The following is a 26,147-nucleotide window of genomic DNA, read 5'->3' on the forward strand; positions in this document are numbered from 1 at the left end:
ATTTGTTATCCAACTATTCAACGTTCTACACAACCTTCTTGTTTTACATAGAGGAGCTAGATAAATATTATGCCTGGTAGCAAGAGTTCATGTACAACTTTAGTTATTTTATAATACACTATTTTACAATGATACTTCCTTTTAGTTGGGCAATATTATTGGTTCTATTTGAGGCGTTTGTAATTACTTTTATCTACGATTTTCAACAGAGTAAGCAGCGTGGAATGGTTTTAGTTAAGTTTCAGTCGTTTCCTAGAAAGGTAGAAAATCTAAAAAGCAACTGATGGAATCTACAAATCAGCAAATCCGAAGCAAGCCACCATCCAACTCGTATCTTGTTTTGAGTTACTTGTTTAGATATTCGATAAGCAAGCTATGCAGTAAATATGTGCAACACAACACTGGGGTTGGGGCATTGTTGTCGGCGTTCTAAACCACATAATGGCAATTGTGATGAGCTGAGGTGATTGTGTGGAAATAAACGTTAAGAGAAAGTAGCTTTGTGTACATTAAGGGAGATAATTATCAGAGCTTAAACACGACGCAGATTTGAAATGTTTATAAATAACCTTGCTGAGTTCATTTAACTCCCAGAATTGTTTATACCTGTGCAACTTTTGCTAGATTATAGTGAAAGTTTTTTGCTTAAGTACGCTATTGTGATATTGTTATCGTGTTGTCCCTTAAAACCGCTGCGTTTTTTGTTGTAAATGGTGTCACGGCTAAAACTATTCCTAATTTGTAAAGTCTGATTGTTATTAAATCAATAAAAAACAACAAAAAATAATATGATTTAGTGGCGTAGAGAATTTAAATGATTGTTGCTTGTTACTCGTATGTCAAGTTGTATTTAGTCAAACAGTGATAATTCGCATCCTAATGTATTTTTCACGAGCCAGTGCCATTAGTTGTAACCACACGATGTTTAGGGTCTGAACAATCACTTAGCCATCATAACGCAAGTGGGTTGGACGAGTGGTCGCTAGCAGCAGCTAACAGCGCAGTGTTAGTATAAACACAACAAACTCAATTATGTAATCCAAAGTTGCGTTTTGCAAGCAGAAACAGCTTTTTAAAGTAAGGAGCTGTTTGCTCATATTCAAATCAACATATTTATTGACGAAACATTTCGCATCTAAGGAATCGTCGGCAGAAAATAAATGTAAAGAAACATTTCTTTCGGATCACTTGAATATTTATAATGTTAAAAAATCAGGTGTTGTATGCTTTGTAATATGTTTTAAATAAACAGTCTAAACATGAAACAAAAAACATTCATACACCATGTGTATGATATGATATCAAACCCCTCTGGAATGGTAATGCACACATTATTAGGCCATCTAGTTGCGGTGAGCCTCACGATGGGACCGTATACAGTCTAAATATTTATATATTATAATGTGTTTTGGATTCTTGTTAGGTTTGTCGATTAAATTCATCAAAGTGTCATTAAAATATCGAGTAAAAGGTGGCTTACATTCGCTTGAGATGAGTGAGGTGATTGAACAGAACGCTCGGCAGAGTCTTGAGTTTGTTTCCCTGGAGGAATCTAAACATAAATAATAACGTTGGTGCAAAGTCCAACTCGAGCAACAACATCGAACGCTAATGTACACAGTAACAACATTGAACGCTGATGTGCAGAATAACAACAAGTTGTAAAAATAAAAGTGCTGGTCACTCCCAACTCCCTTAAAACGCTCAGCCGATAAATTCGAGGAATGTTTAAATTTAGTTTCTTTAATAAAAACACACTTTAGAAGTACATCCAGCATATTATTACAAGTGGTGAGTTAGTTAAACGTTCAAATACTTTTGTTTGTAAGGAAAGCAGACAATAAATGTGAAAGAAAAATCCTTGCTTTCCAATCAATTGATTTTTAGAAGGGTCAGGTATAAAAACATTAATCATATATATATTTGTTTTCTGTTAATTTTAATTATTAGTGTTTGATGCTTTGTAACAGTTTTATAACAATTAAACTGGTCTCATTTTTTTAGTTTTTAATTAAATAACTTTAGCGACTGCATTACTGACACAAAATATAATTGAATGATCAGTTCAGTTATTGTGGAATTCTATACTTAAAATATTTTGATATGTTAACATGTTTTATCAACAGCTACCGCAATTGTTACGCCATACCGCCACGCCACCCTATTAGAGCCATGTAATGTTCATGTTTTTACAAGTTTGTTTAATTAACCGACTTTGTAGTGGTTATGAAAGCTAAACAATAAAGAAATAGGACACATCAAGTTCTAAGCCCAACATCCCAACACTTCGTTAGTCAGCCCGAAATTACAACACACGTGCTTATATCACGTGACAGTGTTATCGAGCTTGTGCCTCGTCAAGGTTTTTTGGAAGAACTTCAAAGATACGAAATCAAAAGAAAGTCGCAATAAACCCCGAATCACAAAAACAAATCCCACACCTAACTCCTAATAAGGGAAAACCGTCCGATGCCAAAACAGCGGCGCCCAAACGTCGATATCAAAACGTCTGACGTCAGAATAACCGCGACCACAATCGTCCCATGGCCTCCACCTACGGTTGTTGATATTATTTCGATAAGTTTAGGAATTCTTCCGAGGTAGATAATAGTGCTTTTGTAGTCTTTATCTTAATCCTATGGTACTAGCGATTATCTAGCTTTGGATATTTTTCTATTGTAGGTTTTACTGTTTGTTATGGAATCATCAAGTGTGAGCAGATATTTGTAAATACGAGCAAAAAATGGCTTGTGGTTTTATTGTGGCCTCGGGCGTACACAAAGTAAAGTGTTTACAACTTGTAATCCGGGCGTACACAAAGTAAAGTGTTTACAAAGCAAGTTGTAATCCGGTCGGGACTTTCCCTCCACTTGAGCTACAGCGACGGAGAGGTTTGAAGTAAAAGTTTTTCACAATGGCAGGGATAACACCAACCACTTCCCCCTAACAATAATAAATTAAAGCACTAGGTGGCGATAAAGCGACAAAACTACAAATATTTCCAAACATCGAAAACAGTTTAAATTGAGCAAATTTAGCGATTAAAAGATGTGGTAGTTGCTACACGTAAGTAGGCGCTGGCTCTTAGGCGAGAGCCGACGGCTGCCTAAGTCTCTTACACATTTTTTGTCAAGACTGACTCCAAAGAACAGGTCGCTAAAATACCTGTCCATTGCTCGTTGAGTATATACTCACAAATATCAGAACGCACGATAACGTAACACGGCGAATAAAGCCGCTAGTGCTAAAGCGGTCTCAAACAGAATAGCATAAAGTAGAATTTGAAGGTCATTTGAAAACTTGGTCCTTTTTCTGTCTTATGTGATATGGAAAGATAACAACTGACAGCGCTGGAACAAACGTCGAAAAAATATCAATCAAGATTTAAGTTCAGCAATTAAACTAACAAAAAACTGTTTGTGAGTAACTTAATTTTGCACAAGTTATGAAAGTCGCCCTTTCCTTAAAACCTTGTAATTTCCGCGCAAATATGTTATTTTGTAAGTTAATAGCGACAAAAGGGTCACTTATGAGATCTTTTACAATTTGTCACCTCAAAAAATCACTGTAAAACTACTGTAAATGCCATCGCAGACAGGCGCGCTACAAAGATTAAACTTGCGTTTTGTAACGAAAAAGTGCAGCAGCTTTAAACGATACTTTTCCTTCTTTGCTTATGAAGCAAAAAAAAAACGAAAAAACAACTTCAGCAATCTTCTAATTCCTAGAATGACAAGCTTATCCCACAAAACACAAGTTTCAGTCTCCACGTGGTAATTTGAAATGAGTGATTTCCCGCCTCGCAGACAAAGAATCCGATGCATCACAATCAAGGCTCGCAAAGTTGACAGGAAAGGTCATTAACTTGAGAAGGAGGTCGTAAAAATGTTCGGCTTAGCGTGTGGGTAATGTAAACAGAGCAATGCTGGCGAGTCGAGATGCTTTCAGCTGTGAAGTGAAGCACTTTGTGCCAAGTTATAACCAGTGGCTGTTCGCGAAGCACAATTATGTGCGTAAGGTGCCAATTTGCAGCCGGTATATTGCCGCGAGCGTCCCATTTTAATCGCGCCATACAGGGACAAACCAGGGGGCACAGGGGGTGAGGGTATTTCCCTCTGCAACCCCTGGAATCTTCAACGTGTAATATTAGTAAATTTTCAATAAACCAATAAGATCGTTAATTATCATAAACCTAACAATGTGTTGTGGTTTCAGTTGTAAAATTGTCTTCCCCAGTTAACAAGGATACGTTTTACTATTATTAAATAATTATACTTTTTGTAAACTTGCTGCCTTGTTTAGCGATGTCTATTCGTGATTTTAATTCAAAATAAAATTTCCCCTCCGGTAATTTTCCAGCCACCGTCCCTGGGCCGGTGATATAAGGACTCCCGCTTGTTGGAAATAACACTTTAATCTCACACTTAACCTGCCTTGCCTTGGATGTAAACGCCAATTAAATCGTCCACTGACACTTAATCGCTCTCGCTATTATCTCGCCTCAAAGCGTCTTGTTATTGAATCGAGTGGTCAAGTTATTCTACTCGTTTAAAGTGTCCGCAGTTCAACTTTTAATTCACTATAAGTAAAATTTAAAAAAATACATCAATATTTTTCCCAATATTCTGATTTTCTACATATAAAAGACCTTCACATTAAGACAGAAAAACAATGACAAACAGTGTCACAATGATTCAAAAATATCCAACTGAAAAGTTTTTGTTCCAATAGAAAGATTGGAACTTAGCAGCAAATACATTGACCTTACGTAAAGCTCAAACAATATTCAAGAAACGGCGAAGTCTTGTTTACAAGCCAAGATAAGTTTGATAAGTACCATTTGTTCTGATATAAAAACATCCCTTCTAACCAAGAAATTCAAGGAGTAAATACAAACGGTAAGAATTAAAAAAAAACTATTTTCGATAAAGTTTCAACAATCGTGTAAATTAAGCATATTAACTGGCCGTATTTAGAAATATGAGTTTTGATGAAGCAACTGCTCGAAAACAGTTTTTAATTCGCGAGCTGTCAATAAATGTCTATTGAATGTGTCAAAAGTTCACTTTGTAACTTACAGTCTCTGTAGGTTGGGCAAAGTGCTGAATGTCATGGGATGTAAGGTCTCCAACCGGTTGTCGTACAAATACCTGCAAAAACAAGTCTTTTAAATAACGAGTTTTCACAAAATACTTTCAAGTGATGGTTTGAGTTATTAGTTCATTTCGTTCAAACATAAAACAATTCAATTTGAAACGTTTCCAAAATAAAGGAAATAACAATTCTATCTTGTGTTATAGATTTACGACAAAAAATACAAACCTGAGAATGTTAAAGGTAAATGAATTCAACAATTTCTCAAAACCATTAAAAAATGTTCGGGTGAGTTTGTGTTGGGTGAGTTTGAGTTGAGGGAGTTTGAGTTGAGGGAGTTTGAGTTGAGTGAGTTTGAGTTGAGTGAGTTTGAGTTGAATAAGTTTAAGTTGAGGGAGTTTGAGTTGAATAAGTTTGAGTTGAGGGAGTTTGAGTTGAGTGAGTTTGAGTTGAGTGAGTTTGAGTTGAATAAGTTTGAGTTGAGGGAGTTTGAGTTGAATAAGTTTGAGTTGAGGGAGTTTGAGTTGAGTGAGTTTGAGTTGAGTGAGTTTGAGTTGAGTGAGTTTGAGTTGGGTGAGTTTGAGTTGAGTGAGTTTGAGTTGGGTGAGTTTGAGTTGAATAAGTTTGAGTTGAGGGAGTTTGAGTTGAGTGAGTTAGGGTTGGGTGAGTTTGAGTTGGGTGAGTTTGAGTTGGGTGAGTTTGAGTTGAGGGAGTTTGAGTTGAGTGAGTTTGAGTTGAGTGAGTTTGAGTTGAGTGAGTTAGGGTTGGGTGAGTTTGAGTTGGGTGAGTTTGAGTTGGGTGAGTTTGAGTTGAGGGAGTTTGAGTTGAGTGAGTTTGAGTTGAGTGAGTTTGAGTTGAGTGAGTTTGAGTTGGGTGAGTTTGAGTTGGGTGAGTTTGAGTTGGGTCAGTTTGAGTTGAGGGAGTTTGAGTTGAGTGAGTTTGAGTTGAGTGAGTTTGAGTTGAATAAGTTTGAGTTGAGGGAGTTTGAGTTGAGTGAGTTTGAGTTGAGTGAGTTTGAGTTGGGTGAGTTTGAGTTGGGTGAGTTTGAGTTGAGTGAGTTTGAGTTGAGTGAATTTGAGTTGGGTGAGTTTGAGTTGAGTGAGTTTGAGTTGAGGGAGTTTGAGTTGAATAAGTTTGAGTTGAGGGAGTTTGAGTTGAGTGAGTTTGAGTTGAGTGAGTTTGAGTTGAATAAGTTTGAGTTGAGGGAGTTTGAGTTGAATAAGTTTGAGTTGAGGGAGTTTGAGTTGAGTGAGTTTGAGTTGAGTGAGTTTGAGTTGAGTGAGTTTGAGTTGGGTGAGTTTGAGTTGAGTGAGTTTGAGTTGGGTGAGTTTGAGTTGAATAAGTTTGAGTTGAGGGAGTTTGAGTTGAGTGAGTTAGGGTTGGGTGAGTTTGAGTTGGGTGAGTTTGAGTTGGGTGAGTTTGAGTTGAGGGAGTTTGAGTTGAGTGAGCTTGAGTTGAGTGAGTTTGAGTTGAGTGAGTTAGGGTTGGGTGAGTTTGAGTTGGGTGAGTTTGAGTTGGGTGAGTTTGAGTTGAGGGAGTTTGAGTTGAGTGAGTTTGAGTTGAGTGAGTTTGAGTTGAGTGAGTTTGAGTTGGGTGAGTTTGAGTTGGGTGAGTTTGAGTTGGGTGAGTTTGAGTTGAGGGAGTTTGAGTTGAGTGAGTTTGAGTTGAGTGAGTTTGAGTTGAATAAGTTTGAGTTGAGGGAGTTTGAGTTGAGTGAGTTTGAGTTGAGTGAGTTTGAGTTGGGTGAGTTTGAGTTGGGTGAGTTTGAGTTGGGTGAGTTTGAGTTGGGTGAGTTTGAGTTGTGTGAGTTTGAGTTGAGTGAGTTTGAGTTGGGTGAGTTTGAGTTGGATGAGTTTGAGTTGTGTGAGTTTGAGTTGGGTGAGTTTGAGTTGAGGGAGTTTGAGTTGAGTGAGTTTGAGTTGTGTGAGTTTGAGTTGAGTGAGTTTGAGTTGGGTGCGTTTGAGTTGGGTGAGTTTGAGTTGGGTGAGTTTGAGTTGTGTGAGTTTGAGTTGAGTGAGTTGAGTGAGTTGAGTGAGTTTGAGTTGGATCAATTTCTCAAAACCATTAAAAAATGTTCGGGTGAGTTTGAGTTGGGTGAGTTTGAGTTGAGTGAGTTTGAGTTGGGTGAGTTTGAGTTGAGTTGAGTTGAGTGAGTTTGAGTTGAGTGAGTTTGAGTTGAGTGAGTTTGAGATGGGTGAGTTTGAGTTGAGTGAGTTTTAGTTGGGTGAGTATGAGTTGAGTGAGTTTGAGTTGAGTGAGTTTTAGTTGAGTGAGTTTGAGTTGAGTGAGTTTGAGTTGAGTGAGTTTGAGTTGAGTGAGTTTGAGTTGAGTGAGTTTGAGTTGAGTGAGTTTGAGTTGAGTGAGTTTGAGTTGAGTGAGTTTGAGTTGAGTGAGTTTGAGTTGAGTGAGTTTGAGTTGAGTGAGTTTGAGTTGAGTGAGTTTGAGTTGAGTGAGTTTGAGTTGAGTGAGTTTGAGTTGAGTGAGTTTGAGTTGAGTGAGTTTGAGTTGAGTGAGTTTGAGTTGAGTGAGTTTGAGTTGAGTGAATTTGAGTTGAGTGAGTTTGAGTTGAGTGAGTTTGAGTTGGGTGAGTTTGAGTTGGGTGAGTTTGAGTTGAGTGAGTTTGAGTTGAGGGAGTTTGAGTTGAGTGAGTTTGAGTTGAGTGAGTTTGAGTTGAGTGAGTTTGAGTTGAGGGAGTTTGAGTTGAGTGAGTTTGAGTTGAGTGAGTTTGAGTTAAGGGAGTTTGAGTTGAGTGAATTTGAGTTGAGTGAGTTTGAGTTGAGTGAGTTTGAGTTGAGTGAGTTTGAGTTGAGTGAGTTTGAGTTGAGTGAATTTGAGTTGAGTGAATTTGAGTTGAGTGAGTTTGAGTTGAGTGAGTTTGAGTTGAGTGAGTTTGAGTTGAGTGAGTTTGAGTTGAGTGAATTTGAGTTGAGTGAATTTGAGTTGAGTGAGTTTGAGTTGAGTGAGTTTGAGTTGGGTGAGTTTGAGTTGAGGGAGTTTGAGTTGAGTGAGTTTGAGTTGAGTGAGTTTGAGTTGAGTGAGTTTGAGTTGAGTGAATTTGAGTTGGGTGAGTTTGAGTTGAGTGAGTTTGAGTTGAGTGAGTTTGAGTTGAGTGAGTTTGAGTTGAGGGAGTTTGAGTTGAGTGAGTTTGAGTTGAGTGAGTTTGAGTTGAGTGAGTTTGAGTTGAGGGAGTTTGAGTTGAGTGAGTTTGAGTTGAGTGAGTTTGAGTTGAGTGAATTTGAGTTGAGTGAGTTTGAGTTGAGTGAGTTTGAGTTGAGTGAATTTGAGTTGGGTGAGTTTGAGTTGAGTGAGTTTGAGTTGGGTGAGTTTGAGTTGAGTGAGTTTGAGTTGAGGGAGTTTGAGTTGAGTGAGTTTGAGTTGAGTGAGTTTGAGTTGAGTGAGTTTGAGTTAAGGGAGTTTGAGTTGAGTGAATTTGAGTTGAGTGAGTTTGAGTTAAGGGAGTTTGAGTTGAGTGAGTTTGAGTTGAGTGAGTTTGAGTTAAGGGAGTTTGAGTTGAGTGAGTTTGAGTTGAGTGAATTTGAGTTGGGTGAGTTTGAGTTGAGTGAGTTTGAGTTGAGTGAGTTTGAGTTGAGTGAGTTTGAGTTGAGTGAGTTTGAGTTGAGTGAATTTGAGTTGAGTGAGTTTGAGTTGAGTGAGTTTGAGTTGAGTGAGTTTGAGTTGGGTGAGTTTGAGATGGATGAGTTTGAGTTGAGTGAGTTTGAGTTTGGTGAGTTTGAGTTGAGTGAGTTTGAGTTGAGGGAGTTTGAGTTGAGTGAGTTTGAGTTGAGTGAGTTTGAGTTGGGTGAGTTTGAGTTGGGTGAGTTTGAGTTGGGTGAGATTGAGTTGGGTGAGTTTGAGTTGGGTGAGTTTGAGTTGGGTGAGTTTGAGTTGGGTGAGTTTGAGTTGAATGAGTTTGAGTTGGGTGAGTTTGAGTTGGGTGAGTTTGAGTTGGGTGAGTTTGAGTTGGGTGAGTTTGAGTTGGGTGAGTTTGAGTTGGGTGAGTTTGAGTTGGATCCAATCTTTGATCCCTGTTTTTTTTTTGCATAAGCCCCGCAAGCGAGCAACGACGGCGGGGAATCCCCGACAAGCAACATGCATTTAGTGAACTTACAACTGTAAGAGCGAAGTGAGGCCGCGAAAGCCGCGTTTGTGAATGCTGTGGATCCGATTCTTGTACAAATATCTACAAACAACAAACAAATATAAATCAGGGGAATTAGCGCATGCCAAAGCTGGAGGGTTCCGGGTTCGAATCTCATCCGATTCACGTGGCATTGGGTGCTTGATTAATTGGCTTGTGCTGTGCAAGGCAAAGTGCAATTAAACACCATATTTCCGCACATAACTCTTACGTATGGTTATTGATTTAAACTAAAGTGATTTTTATTAAAAAACAATTACTATAATAAATTGTAATAAAATCTCCGCAAATTATGTTGAAACTGAATGACTAAAGTTGTTTTAAACAGTTGAGAACTTCGTAAGGTTATCGCGATTCTGTGGCGACGCAAAACAAACTTGCGGCTTGGAGCGAATAGCTGAGGTGGCCCATCCCCAAAGCTATTTTAAGCAAACCGCGCAAAATTTCAGCCAAAACTGATCAAGGAGATTTTAAAGTCACGAGATTTTCTCAAAAAAAAAAAAAAAAAAAACACGAAAGCATCGTTGTTTTATGCTTTTCAACGTTTACATAAAAACGCGGGCAGTCGTAATCACTCATGCATATTAAGCAGCCTCAGCCAATCAGCGCCAAGTATCCGATGATTCATTGTTATGCTATATGACGTCACAATGGCATGCGACGATCATGCTCGATGGCGACAACAGCTGATTCACCATTGTTACGTCACTGAAACAAACATGTTTTTTGAAATTGTGAGGTTCGAATTAGATACAAGCTGCCTTAAATCATCGTAATCGTCGTAATTACACGAGAAAAACAAGTCAAAAGTAAAGAGTAGAATTAATATCAAAGCCCATACAAGTTGGAAGTATTTTGTGAACGTTTTTATTACAACTTTATTATTTTTGAAATTATTTTTATTCAAAGCTTTTACAAATGCTACCTACCTAAGTATTGGCCAAGGTATTTAACTACATTTAACTCCAGCCATTATTCATAAAAGGTAAATATTAAGTGAAACCAATTATGTTCTGTTTTACCGCATTTAAAGAATATCAAACCCTTCTTAATCCTCAAAGATGCCAATGTTTTCCGAATCACAACCTAGCTATTCTGGGTGACCTTATGTAATCCCTGATTAATTTGATAAAACGAAAAATTCGTCGCAAAGCCTTCAGCAGATCTCGGTAAATTTAGATTAGGTCGAAATTAAATGTTACTCGAACATCGCACCAAACTCTGCACAGTTAAATATGGAGCAGTGCACTAAATTTTATACATTTTGTGGTAAACGCAATATATTTTATCTAATCATGATATAATTTTTCGCAGTTAACTTAAAAACGTATTTTAAGAAACAAATATTTTAAGCACCTAAATTAATCGCCATTGTTGTTGTAAGAGAATCTAGTTGTGTATTTGGTTTCCTAGTTGCAACAAGTTTGGGCCCAACATTGCCTTATAAGGTGTTCTACAGTGGAGTTCGAACTGTGACTTGTAACAACACGAGAGATTGTGTTTCACTTGAACTTCGAGCAACTTGCAAGAAACACAGACAGATCAGTCAAGTGAAGCGCCGCGAATAGAGGGATAAAAACACGAAACAAAAAGGAATAAAAATTACCCACCGACCTATAACTGAGGTTGTGAATCTCTTGCACGAACAACATTATGCATATAGACGGAAAGTTTAATTTCGTTATTATTACGTAGTTTTATAAACTCTTAAAACCACCCTTATTTTTATGGTTTAGTAAATAGTACCTGCACCATTTGTGGCCCGAACGTAGCTATGGGTCACAGGGGCATGTCTTTGAGGGGCAACACCTCTCAATTTCTTATTGAACAAAAGAAACATCAGTTATTAGGGACAACCAGCTCTCGATTTAGGGGGTTTACCCGGTATCCATATGTTTGAACGTGGGAGTCGAAGTTGATTCAAGGTTAAATAAACAAATCAATCTGCAATTCGCTTGTTGGGTGGCCTCAGCTTATCAGTCAAGTACAACCTGATAAACCAGGTCCCAGCCAACATTTACAACTTACTTCACAAACTTAACAGTGGTTTTGATTAATGGCGATTAAAAAGAAATATTTCAGTCAAAACCAAAAATCAGGTATTGGTGCCAGGAAACGTCAGTTTATTTAAAGCTTATTCAAAGTTCGCGTCACGAATTACCAAACTTTTCAGTTAGCACCCGTTTGTATTTATTTAAACTTTACGAAACCTTTTAGTGAAGCAGAACAATCCTTGTCATCTGCTTTATACACTTGTTGAAAAAAATTCTATTTAGTTGGTTATTGTGCTTTGTATCATTTTTGCTATTTGCAAAACGAAAAAAACAACTTTCCTAAAATTCGTTGCGCGAAAGAGTTTGGGAAGGTCTAGTCCAGATAAAGCAACCAGATACAGATTAGTAAATCAAATGGAAATTAAAAATCATTATTGGTGTCAATAATTACCCCTAAAACACTTCTTCCGCCACTTGGCTCGCCAAATTGTTGTGTTTATTTATAAAGCGTTCGTTTAATTACATACACGTGGTTAGTGATTAGCTTCTGCAAACGAATGGCGGAGCAAAAGCAACCCACACCTTGCAAAGCACAAAGCATTAAATAACACAGGACTTTCCAAAATATTGAGTCTATTACCATACTATTTTAATTTCCAGCAATTATTTGACAGTAGTTACCTTTACTGGTCATCTGATTTTACACGTTTTGTCGAGGTAATGTAAAACTTACTAGTAAATTAAGCTTTGTTAGTTGTGCCATTTGAACATAGAAAAAATACAATAATAGTTGTACTCCCTAGAATAAAACCCAGGTCTTCTCAAGACCCTGAAACTTTGGGAAGCCCAGGTTTAAACCGCACAACAAACAGCTTAAAAGCGCAGCCGCAGAAGAAAGCAAGCAACTTGAAACTTACAAATATCTCAGTGAGTTTAAACCGTGAAAAGCGTCCTCATCGATTCGAGCGATTCGGTTGTTGTTCAACAATCTGAAAAAATATATAAGAATAAGCGTAACTACATAAATTTGAAAATGCACTTTCAATGTTTGATGTTGATTGGATTTATTAACAATAAACTGCCCATATGGTGAAAAGCTTGAACTTACAATCTAGGGACCTTCTTGGAACAAAAATCTTCGCTTGAAGCATATCAACGAAAATCAATTTAATACTTGCAAGTGGATTTCAGATTAACTTATTTATATTTTAACATTAAACATATTTTGCATTAAAAGCATGAACACTACTTTTGTTATTTAAATGTCACTTTTTAAAAGGAAAGAAGCTTGCATAATACTAATCAACAGCAAAAGTTTTTACTGCTACTTTCAAAGTGTCAAGGTGATTAATGTAAGACATTCTCAACATTTTGTTCGTACACACAAAGCCCTGCATCAATTTGACCTTTGACCTACTCAAGTGTGCACTTGACCTTTTTACCTTGTCACGTGTTTGAGAGGTAACGAGCGTTTGTTTAAAACCAACACGAGATTTCGCAACCTGACCTAAAGTCGTAAAATGGAAAAACTTGTCAGGACCAAAACGACTTGGATGGGAGTTGCTTTAATCGCATAAAAATCGACTGATAAGGAGAAAATGTGATATTAACGCTAACCAAAACCATTAAAATGCGACGGATCTATTCTCATAAACATGCGACTTTATTTTTTTTTCTTTATTGTTTTAACTTTAGGTTTTGCTTAGCACTAATTTCACTTTAACGCTTTTTACTTTGGTTTAACTATTTACTGATTAACTTTAGTTGAAAGTTTAGGTGAAAGTTGGCTTCTATTTGTGGAGAATCAGCCGAGTCTTGTGAGTCATAAATCGCAGTTTGCTTATCTCCCAAGGAATTATGACTCACGCTCTAAGTGCCTCTAGAAGCGACTTCGCGGCAATTTGACCCGATCAAGCAAACACTGGATCGCTGCAGAGGATTGCCGCAATGCAGCAGAAAAACCTGCAGCGGTAAAAACTGCAACGGGAAAAAATGCAGCGGGGCGATAAAAATGAAATATTCTACAACTTTTGCAGCAAAAGTGTTTATTTGAGGTGACACTCGCCATGAATCACAAGTGTGACGTTACAATCAACACAACTGTGATGTCATAGAGGTGATTGTCACTGATGAGTCACGTTCAACATCAGTGATTCGTTGGGGAAGTCCCACTTATCCCAACAATTCCAAGGAACACTAAAACAACTTTACAAGTTAGTAGACAACAAGCAACTTTCCTTGAAACCGCGTTGAACCTGCTCCTACACACAAATAAGTGACTCAGTTTTTGTACCAAGGTCTTCAATTTAAAGCCTTAAACCCTAAAATTAAAGAGCATTAAAATAACTGTAAAAAGGTCGCAGTTAAACATCTTAAGCAGGGGCGTATCCAGAAATTCAAAAAGGGGGGGGTCCAAATTTTTGAACTTTTATAAACAACTAATGGATAAGGCAGACTATATTGCCTGGTTAGAGCTTATCTCGGAGTTGTACTGCAGATATCTTTGATAGAAAAACCTGAGATAAAGGACTACTTCAGTAGAAAATGGACTGAATATTTCCCATTTTTTCTTGATGTATTTTCTCGAAGGCGTTTTTTGCAAATACATTGGATGCTACATGTAAAGTCGCCGGAACCAACCACAGTACCCATAACCCGTGGAAGTAGAATGAAAAACTTCATTTCTACGTCAGAAGTGTTTGAAAGTGATCCCTTTGTCTAGTTGAAAGTAATAACTTTTGCTCAGAAAGACCATGATACAAAAAAAAATACGAAAACTGGGCTGTTATAAAAACGCTAAAAAAATAAAAATGAAAAAAAATTTGACAAAAAAAATCGACAAACGTAATCTAAACATACAAAACTAACCAAAAATGCATTAAAAAAAATTGGACCTGTGGTAACCGAAACTGTAAAAAAAGAGGACCGCAAAGGGTTAATGAAGAATGTAGTACGGAAACATATTTTATTCTGGCAACCTCCCAAACATAACGTAGTAGTCCTGGTTGAAGGAAAGGATTTTTGCCAATATTACAATCATTAATTCACCCAGGGTCGTTCTACTGACGGACAATCTCATTAACGAAGCTTATAAGCGGCTTAACACCTTATCAGGGCGAAGAGGCGGGGATTAAGTGATCGTTCACTCCTAAACCTAACTCATACTTTAAACAAAACCTGCAGGTTACCTTAACGACGCCGTTATAAGGTTACGGCGAAAAATTTGGGGTAAATCTGGCATTTTGTGTCAAATTTCGGTGAATTTGATCCCACCTATTTTGTTCGCTCGTGAGAAAGTATAATGTGCATCGTCATGCTTAATAAACTGCAGAGTCACGCGTGAAATGCTGCCCTTTAATTAGTTTTTCCTAGTTGTAACTTATCGGGGATTTAGATGGAGGTGAAAGATTCGAATCTTAAATATTGAGCTGAAACTTGATGATTCTACTGACGTAATCCCATGCACCGTGGTTTAACAAAAATATATTTTCAGTTATCAAAACTACTGGAAATGTATTTTCAAACGAGTTTTGTGTGCTTCGTCTTTTATTTTTAATTCTTCCGCAGCAAAAATGTTTGAGGCTACGTTTTCACTTTAAACGGGTCAGTCAAGGCAAGTCTTGAATCAACGCGTTTGAACAACTAAGTGCTCAAGAGTCAGTCTTTTAAATCATAATGTTATAAATCACATCACTGACTTACAAAATATAATATAGGTTTTGGAAACTAGAACTAGGGCAATTAATGCCCTTGTATTAAATTAAGGTCAAGTCAGTTATGTGACATCTGTAAAATATCCATTGTTACGTGGTTAAGCAGCACTGTGACGTAGACAAGAGAGTGATGAAAAGCTGACACATGAAGTCGGATGAGACGAACCGACAGAGGTCAAAAGGTCAAGACGCAGAGTTGGAAGCTCAACTTGTTTTTCAACACCGCGTCTCGTCTATTACATCACAATGCAAGGTTGTGGAAGTTGCTGATCCCCCGAAGTTGATGGCGCCGAAGCAGTCTGCCATTACCACGCAACTTGGATCACTTACAGTGCTGATTGAGCGCTCCCCTGGCGATTGTGACGTCACTGACACCGCGCGATCCGCTTAACTCAATTTAAAGTTTCCGGGATGCGACGCGAGTTACATTGTGAGGAGTTTGCGCTGATTTTAACGCAACGTTTAAAGCGAATGTACTAAGTGAAACTCCGGGTGCAAATGCAGGTTTGCTTGAATGGAAATTGTTTGGATTGTTTGATGAGATGTTTGGTGGCTGTGGAGATGCAGGGGGTAAGAAGTGACAAAATTAAAGGAAATGTGGATCACTTTTGTGTATTGCGTGTTGCGGCGTGCAGCAAACCACGTAACCACATTTGCCGGCTTGTGATTGGCTGGAATAAGGGCGTGGTTGCTGGTTTAGCCACGCCCCTCTATAAACCAACATTTCAACGACGACATATTTGACAAAGAGGTTTGTGAGCCAAAGGAATTTTTACATGCTTCATTCACTTGGTGTTTTATAGTTTAGTGGAAGCGACCAACAATTAACTAAACAACGCATAAAAGGTGGAAGTTAGCACGAAGAGGTTTAAGATTGGTGGAAACGTTCGGCACAATTCCCTTAATACAGGGGTCGGCAACCTTTTTGCACTGCGGACCGGTTTAAAAATAAAACTTTGTCACGGACAGGCCTTAAAAAACAACAAATGTCCAGCAAAGGAAATTTATTACAACGTTCAATGCGAACTTTATGCTTGTTTTGTCGCAAAGTGAGGCTCCCATCAAGGAATTATTGAACTGAAACCCGCGCCGGGCGGCATTTGGTCAGCCAAACAATTTAATTTAACCCAGCCCGCGGCTCATTTCAATAAAACGTTTAGGCCTTTACGTTTTTTCCTAAATTACACTTGTATACCAATATTACCAATACCTGAAAGGCATTTTTACAACAAAAATCATTTTTTTACCGTGGTTGATGTTAGAAAAATCATTTGGCTTTTCTGTCATTTTTATAGAGGCTAAAACTAATTAATATACATACGTTTTTTTCGAAACCTTTCCTGCCTAATCAAAATAATTAATTATTTCATTATGGGACATAGTTTATAAATATTATTTACACGAAATTCTATTGTACTTTAAAGTGAGCACGCCTAAAATTAAATCACATGATATTTTAGCCTATTTTTCGATATATTGTAAGTACTAGAAGTTGGATTTTGGAATAACAATTTGCATTATGGATGTTGTGAACGATCTATGTAACGCATATGGCCAAAGCACACTAGTTGTTTTGAACCTCACGAGAGCTTGATACTAATTGTGATTTTTTATTAGAGCAATCAACAATGGAGTAGTAGGCTAAATTAAAACGAAGGTAAATGTGTTAAATATAAAAATACATTTGAGTATTTTTGACTTTTTACCAGGTTTTTACGTTCAGTTCGTGTTTAAACAAAATTTTAATCTCAACCCTGCTACGGACCGGTGTTTGCCGACCACTGCGTTAATACATAAACATTTTTGTCCGTCAAGTAAATGCTGGCAAGTGGCAAGGCCACTTACACTGTGGCAATTGACGATGTGGCATGTGGCAAGTGCCAAGAGGTGTGTTGTCACAAAAAGGTGCTAATGAAAAAGCAGTTGTATATTTTTCTTTGAACCCGTTCGACCCCATTTTAAAGTTAAATACTGGCCTGCTCTTTTTGAGGTTTAATCACACACTGAAGCCACAACCCTTAAAACCAAAACTAAACCGAAGATGTTTTAACACACTCCTAAGTTAAGCTAAGCGGCAAGGTGAAGATGAACATGGTCAGATTACGATTTCCCAGTTGACTTACTATTAAATATATACAACGGGTCAGATTCCATGAACTCAATAAACAAGAGCTGGAGAAATCCATGAAAGCACTTGCGGGAAAAGTAGCCAAGCGGTTTACCAAGCGGCGTATCAACCAACTCAATAAAAAGATCGAATATTTCATTTGTGAAACCACTCCTCGACAAAGATGGATTCTCTGGTTCAAGTGGCCTAAACCCAACACCTCACTCATATTGTGTGGGGGGGCTGGTACCCTTAACGCAACACCCCCAATTAAAGTGAAGGGGAGACAGTAAGGCAGGTGTGTGTAAAGACCCACCAACACAGGACACTTAAATTACTTTCCTTCTCGCTAAATGTGCAGCTGTTGTGTGCGATTGGGTGACAAACTTTTCCCACCTTTCCCACCATTAAATCACTCTTGTTACGATTTCCCTTAATAATGGCACTTTGCCGCAACTCTAACAACGCTTTTTTTACGTTTTAACATCAAGAAGCTCAAACAAGAAATAATCCTCTAAATTAGCATTTTTTATCGATTTTAAATTGCCCTCTTCTGCTTGGATTACATTTTTTTATTTACCGATTTGATGACGTCATTTATAAAAAATGTAAAAGTAAATATTTTTCGTCTAAAATGGCATTTTACGTCAGAACAGCCTGAAACTTTTTGCTTTCATTTAAAGCCATCGTGCAAAGCAAGGTTTTGCTTTCGGGTCAAAAAAAATGCTTCAAACGTTCAATTGCAGCAAAGCACGTGACCTGCGACCCCGATTCAATTGTTGCGTCACAACCACTGGCATCCAGTGATAGGAAACCAGTGGGGCGTGACGGGATTAAATAACGTCGCGACCTGAAGGCGTCGGAGTCACGTGACGTGGCGGTGATCGATTGTTACGACATTATGCAACAATCGAATCGCGCGCTTTAATCATCCAACAGAAAACCAAACCAACAAATATATTTTACGAACTCACATCGAGTTGATTTTCCTGAGCCCTCTAAACGTCCCGGATGGAATATCCTCGATCATGTTGAACCGCAAGTCTCTGTGAAGCAACAAACAGGTTATATGACGTCACAAGGAGCAGTATGACAAATGAAAGTGATTGCGGGAATTATCGATGAAGTAAAATACAGAATATGCGAAGTTGGTTGCAAAGTCGTAAACATATTTTTCGGGGAAACTTTCGCTCTTAGACGCGCAAACTGTGACGACATAATTAGCATTCTTCGCCGCTGACATCCGCGATTTGGTTTCCTTCGCGGCGGATGAATATATGCACATTTATGGTAAGGAATGCGGAGTGATACGATCCGGGAAATATTTTAAACTACTCGACCATTAGAAGTGATTCCATATTTAGCGACATCGCGTCGTTCCTTTATGACTCAACAAACGAAGTTAAGTGGGGGGTTTGGGGTACTCCCCTACAGTAAGTGGAGTTTTTTGGGAAACCCCCTACAATAAGTGGGGTTTGGGGAGTTACAGGTGTCGGCAACAAATGATCCCAACAATAAACCCGTTTAAACTTCTTCCACGAAGTTTTATCACTCGCGGCTTATCGCGCCTCAATCTCCTCCAACAAACCACTTCCTAAACCAACGACAACGACGCGAGAAGCCGAGAAGCGACAACAATCGACAGTGGGGCAGACAATCGATCGCATGACGTCGTAGAAAAGTTAAAGAAAGACATAAATATTTTATTCACAAATTAGTTGGAATAAATTTATCTCAAGCAAATAATGCTTCATACAGGCGAGCCCGTATCATAGAAACATTTAAACTGCTTTAGAATGGAGCACAATGGCTAAAGGTCGTGGTAAGGCGTAATAGGAATATCAAATCCCTTACAGAAGTAGGTGTTGAAATGAATAAAGAGATATTCGAAACGTTCAAAATAATACCAACTTCTATATGGGCTTTGATATTTTTATTATGTTTTAGAATTCTGTGAAATATTTTGTTTCCTGTTTTGATATGTGGCTATTTCCTTGATCGCTGGAACACATGTGCGTGCAAATAACTTGGTTTGAAGTGGCTTGTAAAGATGAAACAGCGGCAGCTGTGTCGCTTCTTGGTTTAACACGATGATAGCCTGGGGAGATAGTTTGGCACAACACGACGTTTCGCGAACAAATCCGAAACCACGCGAAGTTTCCCGAGCGGTAACGGGCAGATTAAGGGTGTATTAAGTGGCTGGTTCAGATTACGACTGGCGGCTTGGCGTCGATGGTAATTAACTGATGTCTGGTTTGCTCGCCTTTCTATTTTCACGCCCGACCAGCTCGTTCATCCAAGGAAACCGTATTTGTTGCGCAAAACATCACCGACTAGTTTGTAACAACGCTGTGGCTCATGTTCGACAAATTATTAAATCGTCCGCCCAAGTATAAAATATTTTAACTAAATCCTTATTAAAGCAAACAATACAAAAACACTTTACATACCGATTAATCGGCTTTAACATTTATAATATGACAATAATTGATATACTTTTAAAAGCTAGACCAAGTTTATTGCGATCTGCGCTTTTTGGGAACACAGACGTAATCACGCAAGACAAAAGAGCGCCGGAAACTTGATTGTTTCGTCACAAACCCGCTTACCGACAAACCACCCCGATGAGAGCTCAGGTTCAGACAAAAGTGGCCACTTTTTGTGGCTACATTAAATGGCCGGCTCATTTTGTGGGTTCTTTTGTGAGATACGGTGGAAATATAATTTATTGGGGTTGTTTTATCACAGGATTGCCATTATCCCAGCTGCACGGTTTGCGTTTCAGGGTTTAAATGAGTTTCAGGGTCGCGAAAGGTTCACACCTATTTGTCACATGCGTTATAACGTCATACATCGCGCTTTTCCGCTTTTACGAGAGAATGTTAAACCCAATTTAAAAGGATTTCAGACGAACTTTACCTCAAGAAAGGCGAGCCAAGCATACAACCTATAAGTTTATGAAATTGCAATGGACATTGGATTCAAACAAATCCTGGTTTTAAGGCTTACAACCTGGGATAGGTTGGCCACGAGACGAGGTTGATATCTGTGTGGAGCGAAGCGGTGAACTTCTTATCACTGCTCGTTGAAAGTTGCCGCTTAAGTGGTCTTATCGCGCGTCTGAAGCGGTGTGAAGATAACGGTGTGTGTTTAACCAAGTGCGACCAGTCAACCGTGACCGACCACAGCGGGTCAGTGGGGCGTGACGGCTTATGGAGCTCTTTTAAACCTGGCTTCGACACGTTTTAAGCGTTTTTCATTAAAATTCGGTTGTGGATATCTTTCGCATGTGTCAAATAATAAAATATCGGCAAAACTGTTTAAACCCAAACAGTTGCTCGCATTAAAATATGAGGAAAATAATGGTTCAAGTTAACCTTAGCACATCATGTTCGAAAAACTCTTGTACTTTTGGGTTGAAATCTAATACGAAGCGAGAATTGTGAGTCCCACAATAAAGTAAGAACCTAAACACAACCACAACAATACAAAAACCAATCCACAATGTTTCAATGGATTCAAACAGAGTCAAGATCCACTTCCCAACTTTTTTTAACTTTTTGACTTCACATAAAACATTGTCAGAAAGGAACCGCGGTGCATTGTGGGGCGGCAAACATCGCGCTCCTTTGTGCGGAACAATGCAAATATTTGGGCACGTCGCGCGATCGACAATGGCGACTATGACGTATTACACGTCACACGTGGGTGACGTCTAACGTGATGCAAGAGGAAAAGTGACGTTCCAAAGCAAATGCAAAAAGTAAAAGTTTGTTGTAGTTGATCAAATAAAACGAGAATTCTAAACGACCTCATTAGAATGCATTCAAGTGGTTTGTGGCATTTCAAACGCAAGAAATAGAAACACTGTTATGTTTAAGTCGTCAAAACTCGTGACTTCAACAATAAGCATTCTCTGCAGACGTAAAGCTTAGCGTTTAGGGTGAGAAAAATTAAATGCAGCCACATTATGGGACAAGCAATCACGTCACGCAAACCGACCCAGGATTGTGCTTAATGCTGACATATTCCTTCCCACATGTAAACACACGGTTAAGTTGCCACTTCATTTACACAAACCCGTTTGACTTACAAGGTCCTTGTGTCAGGAGGGATCCTCGGGATTGTGTCGAGTCTGTGGTGAGTGCACCTCACAGTGGAGATGAGACACACACAACCGCTGGGGCAGGAACGACTGGAGAATCCTCGCCGCTGAGCGAACACCGAATCCCCGCAGAACGTCGCCACCAGAACCGTGGTGAGAAGGAGCAGCCGTAAAGCGCTCGAGCCCGGCATTATTACGTCGCTTTTGTGCCTTTGTGTTATTCCAAGCCGCCTGAAGAAAGGCACAGAAAGCCTAACGCCTGTGGGGAAACAAGTCACTGTTGGTTTGAAGCATTGCGAATAGAACAAGGCTTCTCACCAACTTAACAAGACTAGATATAATTGGTTGGGTAAAATTCCGGCAAAATCATTAATCGCAATGACACAACCTAAGCTTAGTGCTGACCTAAAACTAAAACACAAATAAGATGAACTGATCTGTAAGCTCTTGGTAGCACATGAACTTTGCTGATAACGGCCAATCTTCTATTTACTTTATTACGTGCTGAAAGCATTCCTAAGCGAACTCAACTGAAAGGTTAAAGCAGCTACGTTCGGACAGATCTTTGTTTGCTTGCAAGGAATCTTAGCTCGTCGTTTAACTGCACTGACGTTACACGTTAACTGAAAGATGATACAAGCTTGTATCGAAACGTCTTATTCAAGATGATGTCGATCTACTCGAACTTTTTTGGCTTTGCAAATTATTATCAAGCTGCATTACAGATACGCATAGCGTACCCAAGCAGTCAAGCACTTACATTCCATTGACAAAATATGGCAAAATATCCACACCACAAGTACAAAAATAGTACAGCTAACGACAGCAGCTTAAAGTACAAGTATCCACAGCACATTTAGTACAACTAACTACAGCATTAAGTACAAGTTTGTACCGCAGCAATAGGTACAACTCTGTACAGCAGCAGTAGTAGGTAGAGCTATCTGTAGCAGACTAGACACTACGTCAGTCACCTGCGGCGAGCGCCTCTCGTCAAACTCGCCATTAATTTCCTGTCTACCTTTCTTCTCGACTCCTTAGACGACTGCTCTGTGACGACATAATGTGGATAACCAAGTTGCTCGATCCAGCCGCCAAAGTTTATTTGAAATGATGGATTGCCGATAAATAGTTTTAATAAATCGTAACTGTTTGATCGATGTCTTTGTCTTTTATCGTACTGTTTTTTTGTTGTAAAGTTATTTTTAATTTCTCTTCAACTATTTTAGCACCAACATGGAACTACGGTTTATGGCCGCATTTCTCCTGTTTAAAACCTATTTAGCGTTGTTGCCAAAACGTATTTTAATTTAGCTTTTGCCCAACTCTGACTTACGAGGTCGATTAAGTAATAATCAAGTGTTTCTAACTTTGCCTGGAGCAGATTTGCGAAAGCACAAAGATCTGAACAACACGAAGTCAACCTCGTCTTTTGTTTATTTCACCAGTGTTCATAATTAAAAAGCTTCATTCGCGATTAATCGTTAAAATTACGACGTCATAGTTGTGACGTCAATACGTAGTGACGTCACACGTCGATAGTTGTGGTGATCGCTTCTTCTGTGATCACTTTCATCGCCTCGAACATTTCGCGGCAGTTGTCGGGAATCTGAAGAAAAACAATTTCGTAAAAACGCGAAGCAATAATTAGAATAATGACGTCAAGAAATGGTACGGAAAGTTTAGGGTTAACCGAGGCAGAACAATGTAAATAATCAAAAGTTACGTCACAAACTTTAGAAATATTTCGCAAGAGCTAAAAAATTCAGCGGTGTCTAAAAAATACTATTGCTAGGTCATGATTGGGGTTGTACAATATTTGACTTTTTGTTCCGATTTCGATACTCGATGTATTGGAAAGAAATTATCGTGATCCGATATGATACAAATGACGTCATTACTACGTCAAACAAGCAAAATAGATCAAATTTAACATTCGGAGGTGTTTCCTTAAGGTTATTAAGCCAAGTCAGGCTTTGATCGGCACCGATACAACCCTAGTATCGGACCAGTACCGAGAATAGCCCAGGTCATTGACCTCACCTGCTCTTTAGCTTACCCAAGGTCATTGACCTCACCTGCTCTTTAGGTAACCCAATGTCATTGACCTCACCTGCTCTTTAGGTTACCCAAGGTCATTGACCTCACCTGCTCTTTAGGTTACCCCAGGTCATTGACCTCACCTGCTCTTCAGGAAGCAGGAATCCGAATTCTCCGGTGTCTCTTAACTCGATGGTCCATGATAGGGGAATCCCCTGCAACCAAGTGAAATCCTTGGCACCTCCAGAAACTCCATCTGCAAAAACAAGCGGGGTTAGAAGTCGGTGGGTCGTGGGTTTAAATCGCGCCACAGCACTTACACATCGATGTAGTTCCAGGTCCGTAAGTGTATTTCATCCCAGTTGTATCTAAGATCGCCTGAGCAGCTCGTTCTGACAAGTCGTCCTTTAAAACAAAGGAAGGAGTTATAATAAATAATTATTTATGCAGGGGAAAAAGCTACTGGTCGGCATCAAACCATTTCAGGTCAACAACAACGCTCAATAGGTTTGGAACTAAAAAAATCAACAGTTTTGTTGTATTTTTCTTTTAATCTGAATAATTAGATTTAGAATCATTTAAACATGTATGCTGCTTACCAGTTGTTCAGCATTGCTGGTTGATACGTTGGAGTAGGAGAAAGGGTAGACGAACACCTGCGTGTAGCTGTGGAAAGCAATGTACGCCTGCAAAACAAAGTTACAAGGGTTAGTAGTTCAGGCCTCAACAAACTAAGTTGTGCGAATTGTTTCGTGCAAGTTTTTGCTTGTCGTGTTTTCCCATTCGAAAGTTCATTTACACACGACGTTTACTTTACATTAACTTAAACATTGGATAATGTTCCGAGGGTTATTGGTTCGATGCCCACCTTGGCAGTGTCGCTGTGCTTCCTTATAAGGTCAGCGCTTGCTTTAACTTCTGGTTCGGATTCTACAGATGGTCCGTGGTAGGTTTGGCTGCAGGGGTCAGGGGAAGCCCCGGGTCCACTCCACGATACGTCGTAGTTCCTGTTCGCGTCGGTTCCAACGCAAAGACTGCCAGGGTTTAGCGATCGGGTTTTCCTCCACAAGCGATTCTAAACAAAACAAGATAAATATTTGTTAAAAAAAGTAAAGGTTTTATAGGGAGTTGAAAATTATTTGTCCAACTTCACAAAAATCTTAGTTTCTTGCCCAAAAAAAGGAAAGTAAAGTTAATGGGATATGACATATTTTAGTCGATCAGCCAAAGTTTTATGTAAACTACGAGTGGAGCGAGTCGTGAAACAACCATAGCGCCGTTTTTTGGGCTGGGGTTAGTGATATTTAGTAGCATCAATTGAATCCTTACATCGGTCCAGGTGTAATCGTATCCATCCACGTTAAGAAGCGGAATAATGACCCAAGTCATCTCGTCCATCATTCGACCAACCTGAGGGTCGCTTGCGTATTCGGTGAGCATCTGTAAACAACACAATCTTACAACACAAATCGCAGTTTGGTCGTAAATACGAACAATGTGTTTCAAATAAACAACGCTTATAATCCACCACCTATTCAGCAATGTAAAGCGTATGAAATCAGGACAAAACACGTTTAATGTTTACAATACGAAAATTAGTGAACTTTAAAACCAATAAACTCCGATTTTAAAGCATACTAGAAGTGTGTTTACCCTGTGCACAAAGTACTGGCAGAATGCAGGAGCTATCCACTCCCGGGCGTGAATTCCACAGTCGATGATGAACTCCGGCTTGTCAGTGGACGACCCCAGGGTCAGCTTGGGGATTAACCTTCCTTCTGTGCTGAAGGCGAGTTCTTCCCATCGAGCCAATTTCGGGAATGCATTGCTGATGTCACGTGACCATTGAACGATCTAAATCGATGCAATATGTCATCTCGTGGCACGCCTGCAATCGACACTATACCTCACCTCTTCGTATGTGTGATACTTGTAGTAGTCGTAACCCTCACTTTTGCCCGATCTTTTCGAATTGTGTTGATTCTCCATCAACTCTTGCACGTTCGAGATCTTTGTCTGAATAAATGTCAAACTTGTTTTTCGGTTGGCTCGCTATTACACTTTTAACTAGAACTATACTACATAACCATTTTATTCAACAATTGTGGTTGTAGGGTTACAAAATTACTTTATCGAACAAAAGTAACTCTAAATCCTCACCTGGTAAAATAGACCTGACTTTTCTATTTTCGACAAAATTCCTTTTAGAAAATGTCTGTGACGTAATAATTACAATTATTACTCATTAGTTTAACAAAGAGTCGATTTTATTGAATTCACGCTTGACTGACCTCGGTACCCTTATGTCCACTGGGTGTCCTACTTGCACTGAATCTGCTGAGTCAGGATACCAGAAATCCACCTGACAAAAAATGCAATGTCATGCTCGAGGAATAAATTCCTAAGGTCGAGGGTTCGAATCCCAAGTAGGCTACTTCGGGTTGGCATATTGATTTTCGCTATATTTGCTTAAAAGTTATTTAAATATCAAAAACGAAAATTGCTTCATTGAAACGTGCATTTTCATAAAGACGTAGAAATTGTTAATAAAATGTGGAATATAATTTACTTAGTGCATATTAAGGTTGATTAAGATGTTTATGTTTTACTGACCAATCCTGTAACTTGACCAAACTCCTGGATGACCTCCAAATGACCTTGAGTTTGTGGGAAAAGAGTCAGAACTTGATCCCTTTAAAAACAAAGTAACTTTAAAAACTTTTCATACGAGCATTTATGCAGACTACACATTTGGTCAGTTGTAGAAGAAACTAGCGGCAAGGTAATCTAACTTGCATTGGACGCATTGCCCTGGTTTTAGGCAACAATCCTTTAAAGCAATTTGCTAAAAGCTTAACATTATACGATGGTGATTGAGCCAATAAACAACTTACCCGTCAAATCTGAGCTTTGAAGCGCAAACGACTGAAATGAGCAAGCTTAATATCAACTTCAT

At 38.9% G+C, this 26,147-nt stretch overlaps 2 protein-coding genes across 3 annotated transcripts in view; both read right to left on the reverse strand.

Moving 5' to 3' along the window:
* Positions 1-22,016, reverse strand: part of LOC146157693 (peroxidasin homolog) — a 45,283-nt gene extending 23,267 nt beyond the window's left edge. Inside the window, exons 1-6 of one of the 2 annotated variants that reach the window (XM_083386695.1) lie at positions 21,140-22,016; positions 18,021-18,092; positions 12,144-12,215; positions 9,203-9,274; positions 5,079-5,150; positions 1,481-1,552 (exon numbers count right to left, since the gene is read on the reverse strand). In XM_083386695.1, coding sequence (XP_083242821.1) covers positions 1,481-1,552; positions 5,079-5,150; positions 9,203-9,274; positions 12,144-12,215; positions 18,021-18,092; positions 21,140-21,342 — 563 coding nt within the window. In that variant the 5' untranslated portion in view covers positions 21,343-22,016. The remainder of the gene's footprint in view (positions 1-1,480; positions 1,553-5,078; positions 5,151-9,202; positions 9,275-12,143; positions 12,216-18,020; positions 18,093-21,139) is intronic. The other variant, XM_083386696.1, reaches the window with a different exon arrangement.
* A 663-nt stretch (positions 22,017-22,679) lies between these two features.
* LOC146157694 (carboxypeptidase B-like) lies at positions 22,680-26,147 on the reverse strand. The gene is made up of 12 exons (XM_083388298.1): positions 26,086-26,147; positions 25,805-25,883; positions 25,483-25,553; positions 25,352-25,406; positions 25,103-25,207; positions 24,845-25,045; positions 24,521-24,631; positions 24,060-24,266; positions 23,791-23,877; positions 23,512-23,596; positions 23,335-23,447; positions 22,680-22,760 (listed from the first exon to the last, which is right to left on the reverse strand). The coding sequence occupies exons 1-12, from the start codon at positions 26,145-26,147 to the stop codon at positions 22,680-22,682; spliced, it is 1,257 nt and encodes a 418-aa protein (XP_083244424.1).

Source organism: Ascidiella aspersa, chromosome 4, assembly GCF_963924565.1.
Source record: "Ascidiella aspersa chromosome 4, kaAscAspe10.2, whole genome shotgun sequence".
NCBI lineage: Eukaryota > Metazoa > Chordata > Ascidiacea > Phlebobranchia > Ascidiidae > Ascidiella > Ascidiella aspersa.

Excerpts from the sequence above, each read along its gene's own strand:
- LOC146157694 (XM_083388298.1), bottom strand. The coding sequence starts at position 26,147 with ATGAAGTTGATATTAAGCTTGCTCATTTCAGTCGTTTGCGCTTCAAAG. Across the intron at positions 23,448-23,511 it reads ACCTGGAACTACATCGATGT|ATGGAGTTTCTGGAGGTGCC; the intron begins GTAAGTGCTGTG and ends TTGTTTTTGCAG. Across the intron at positions 22,761-23,334 it reads TCCTGCTTCCTGAAGAGCAG|ATTCCCGACAACTGCCGCGA; the intron begins GTGAGGTCAATG and ends GTTTTTCTTCAG.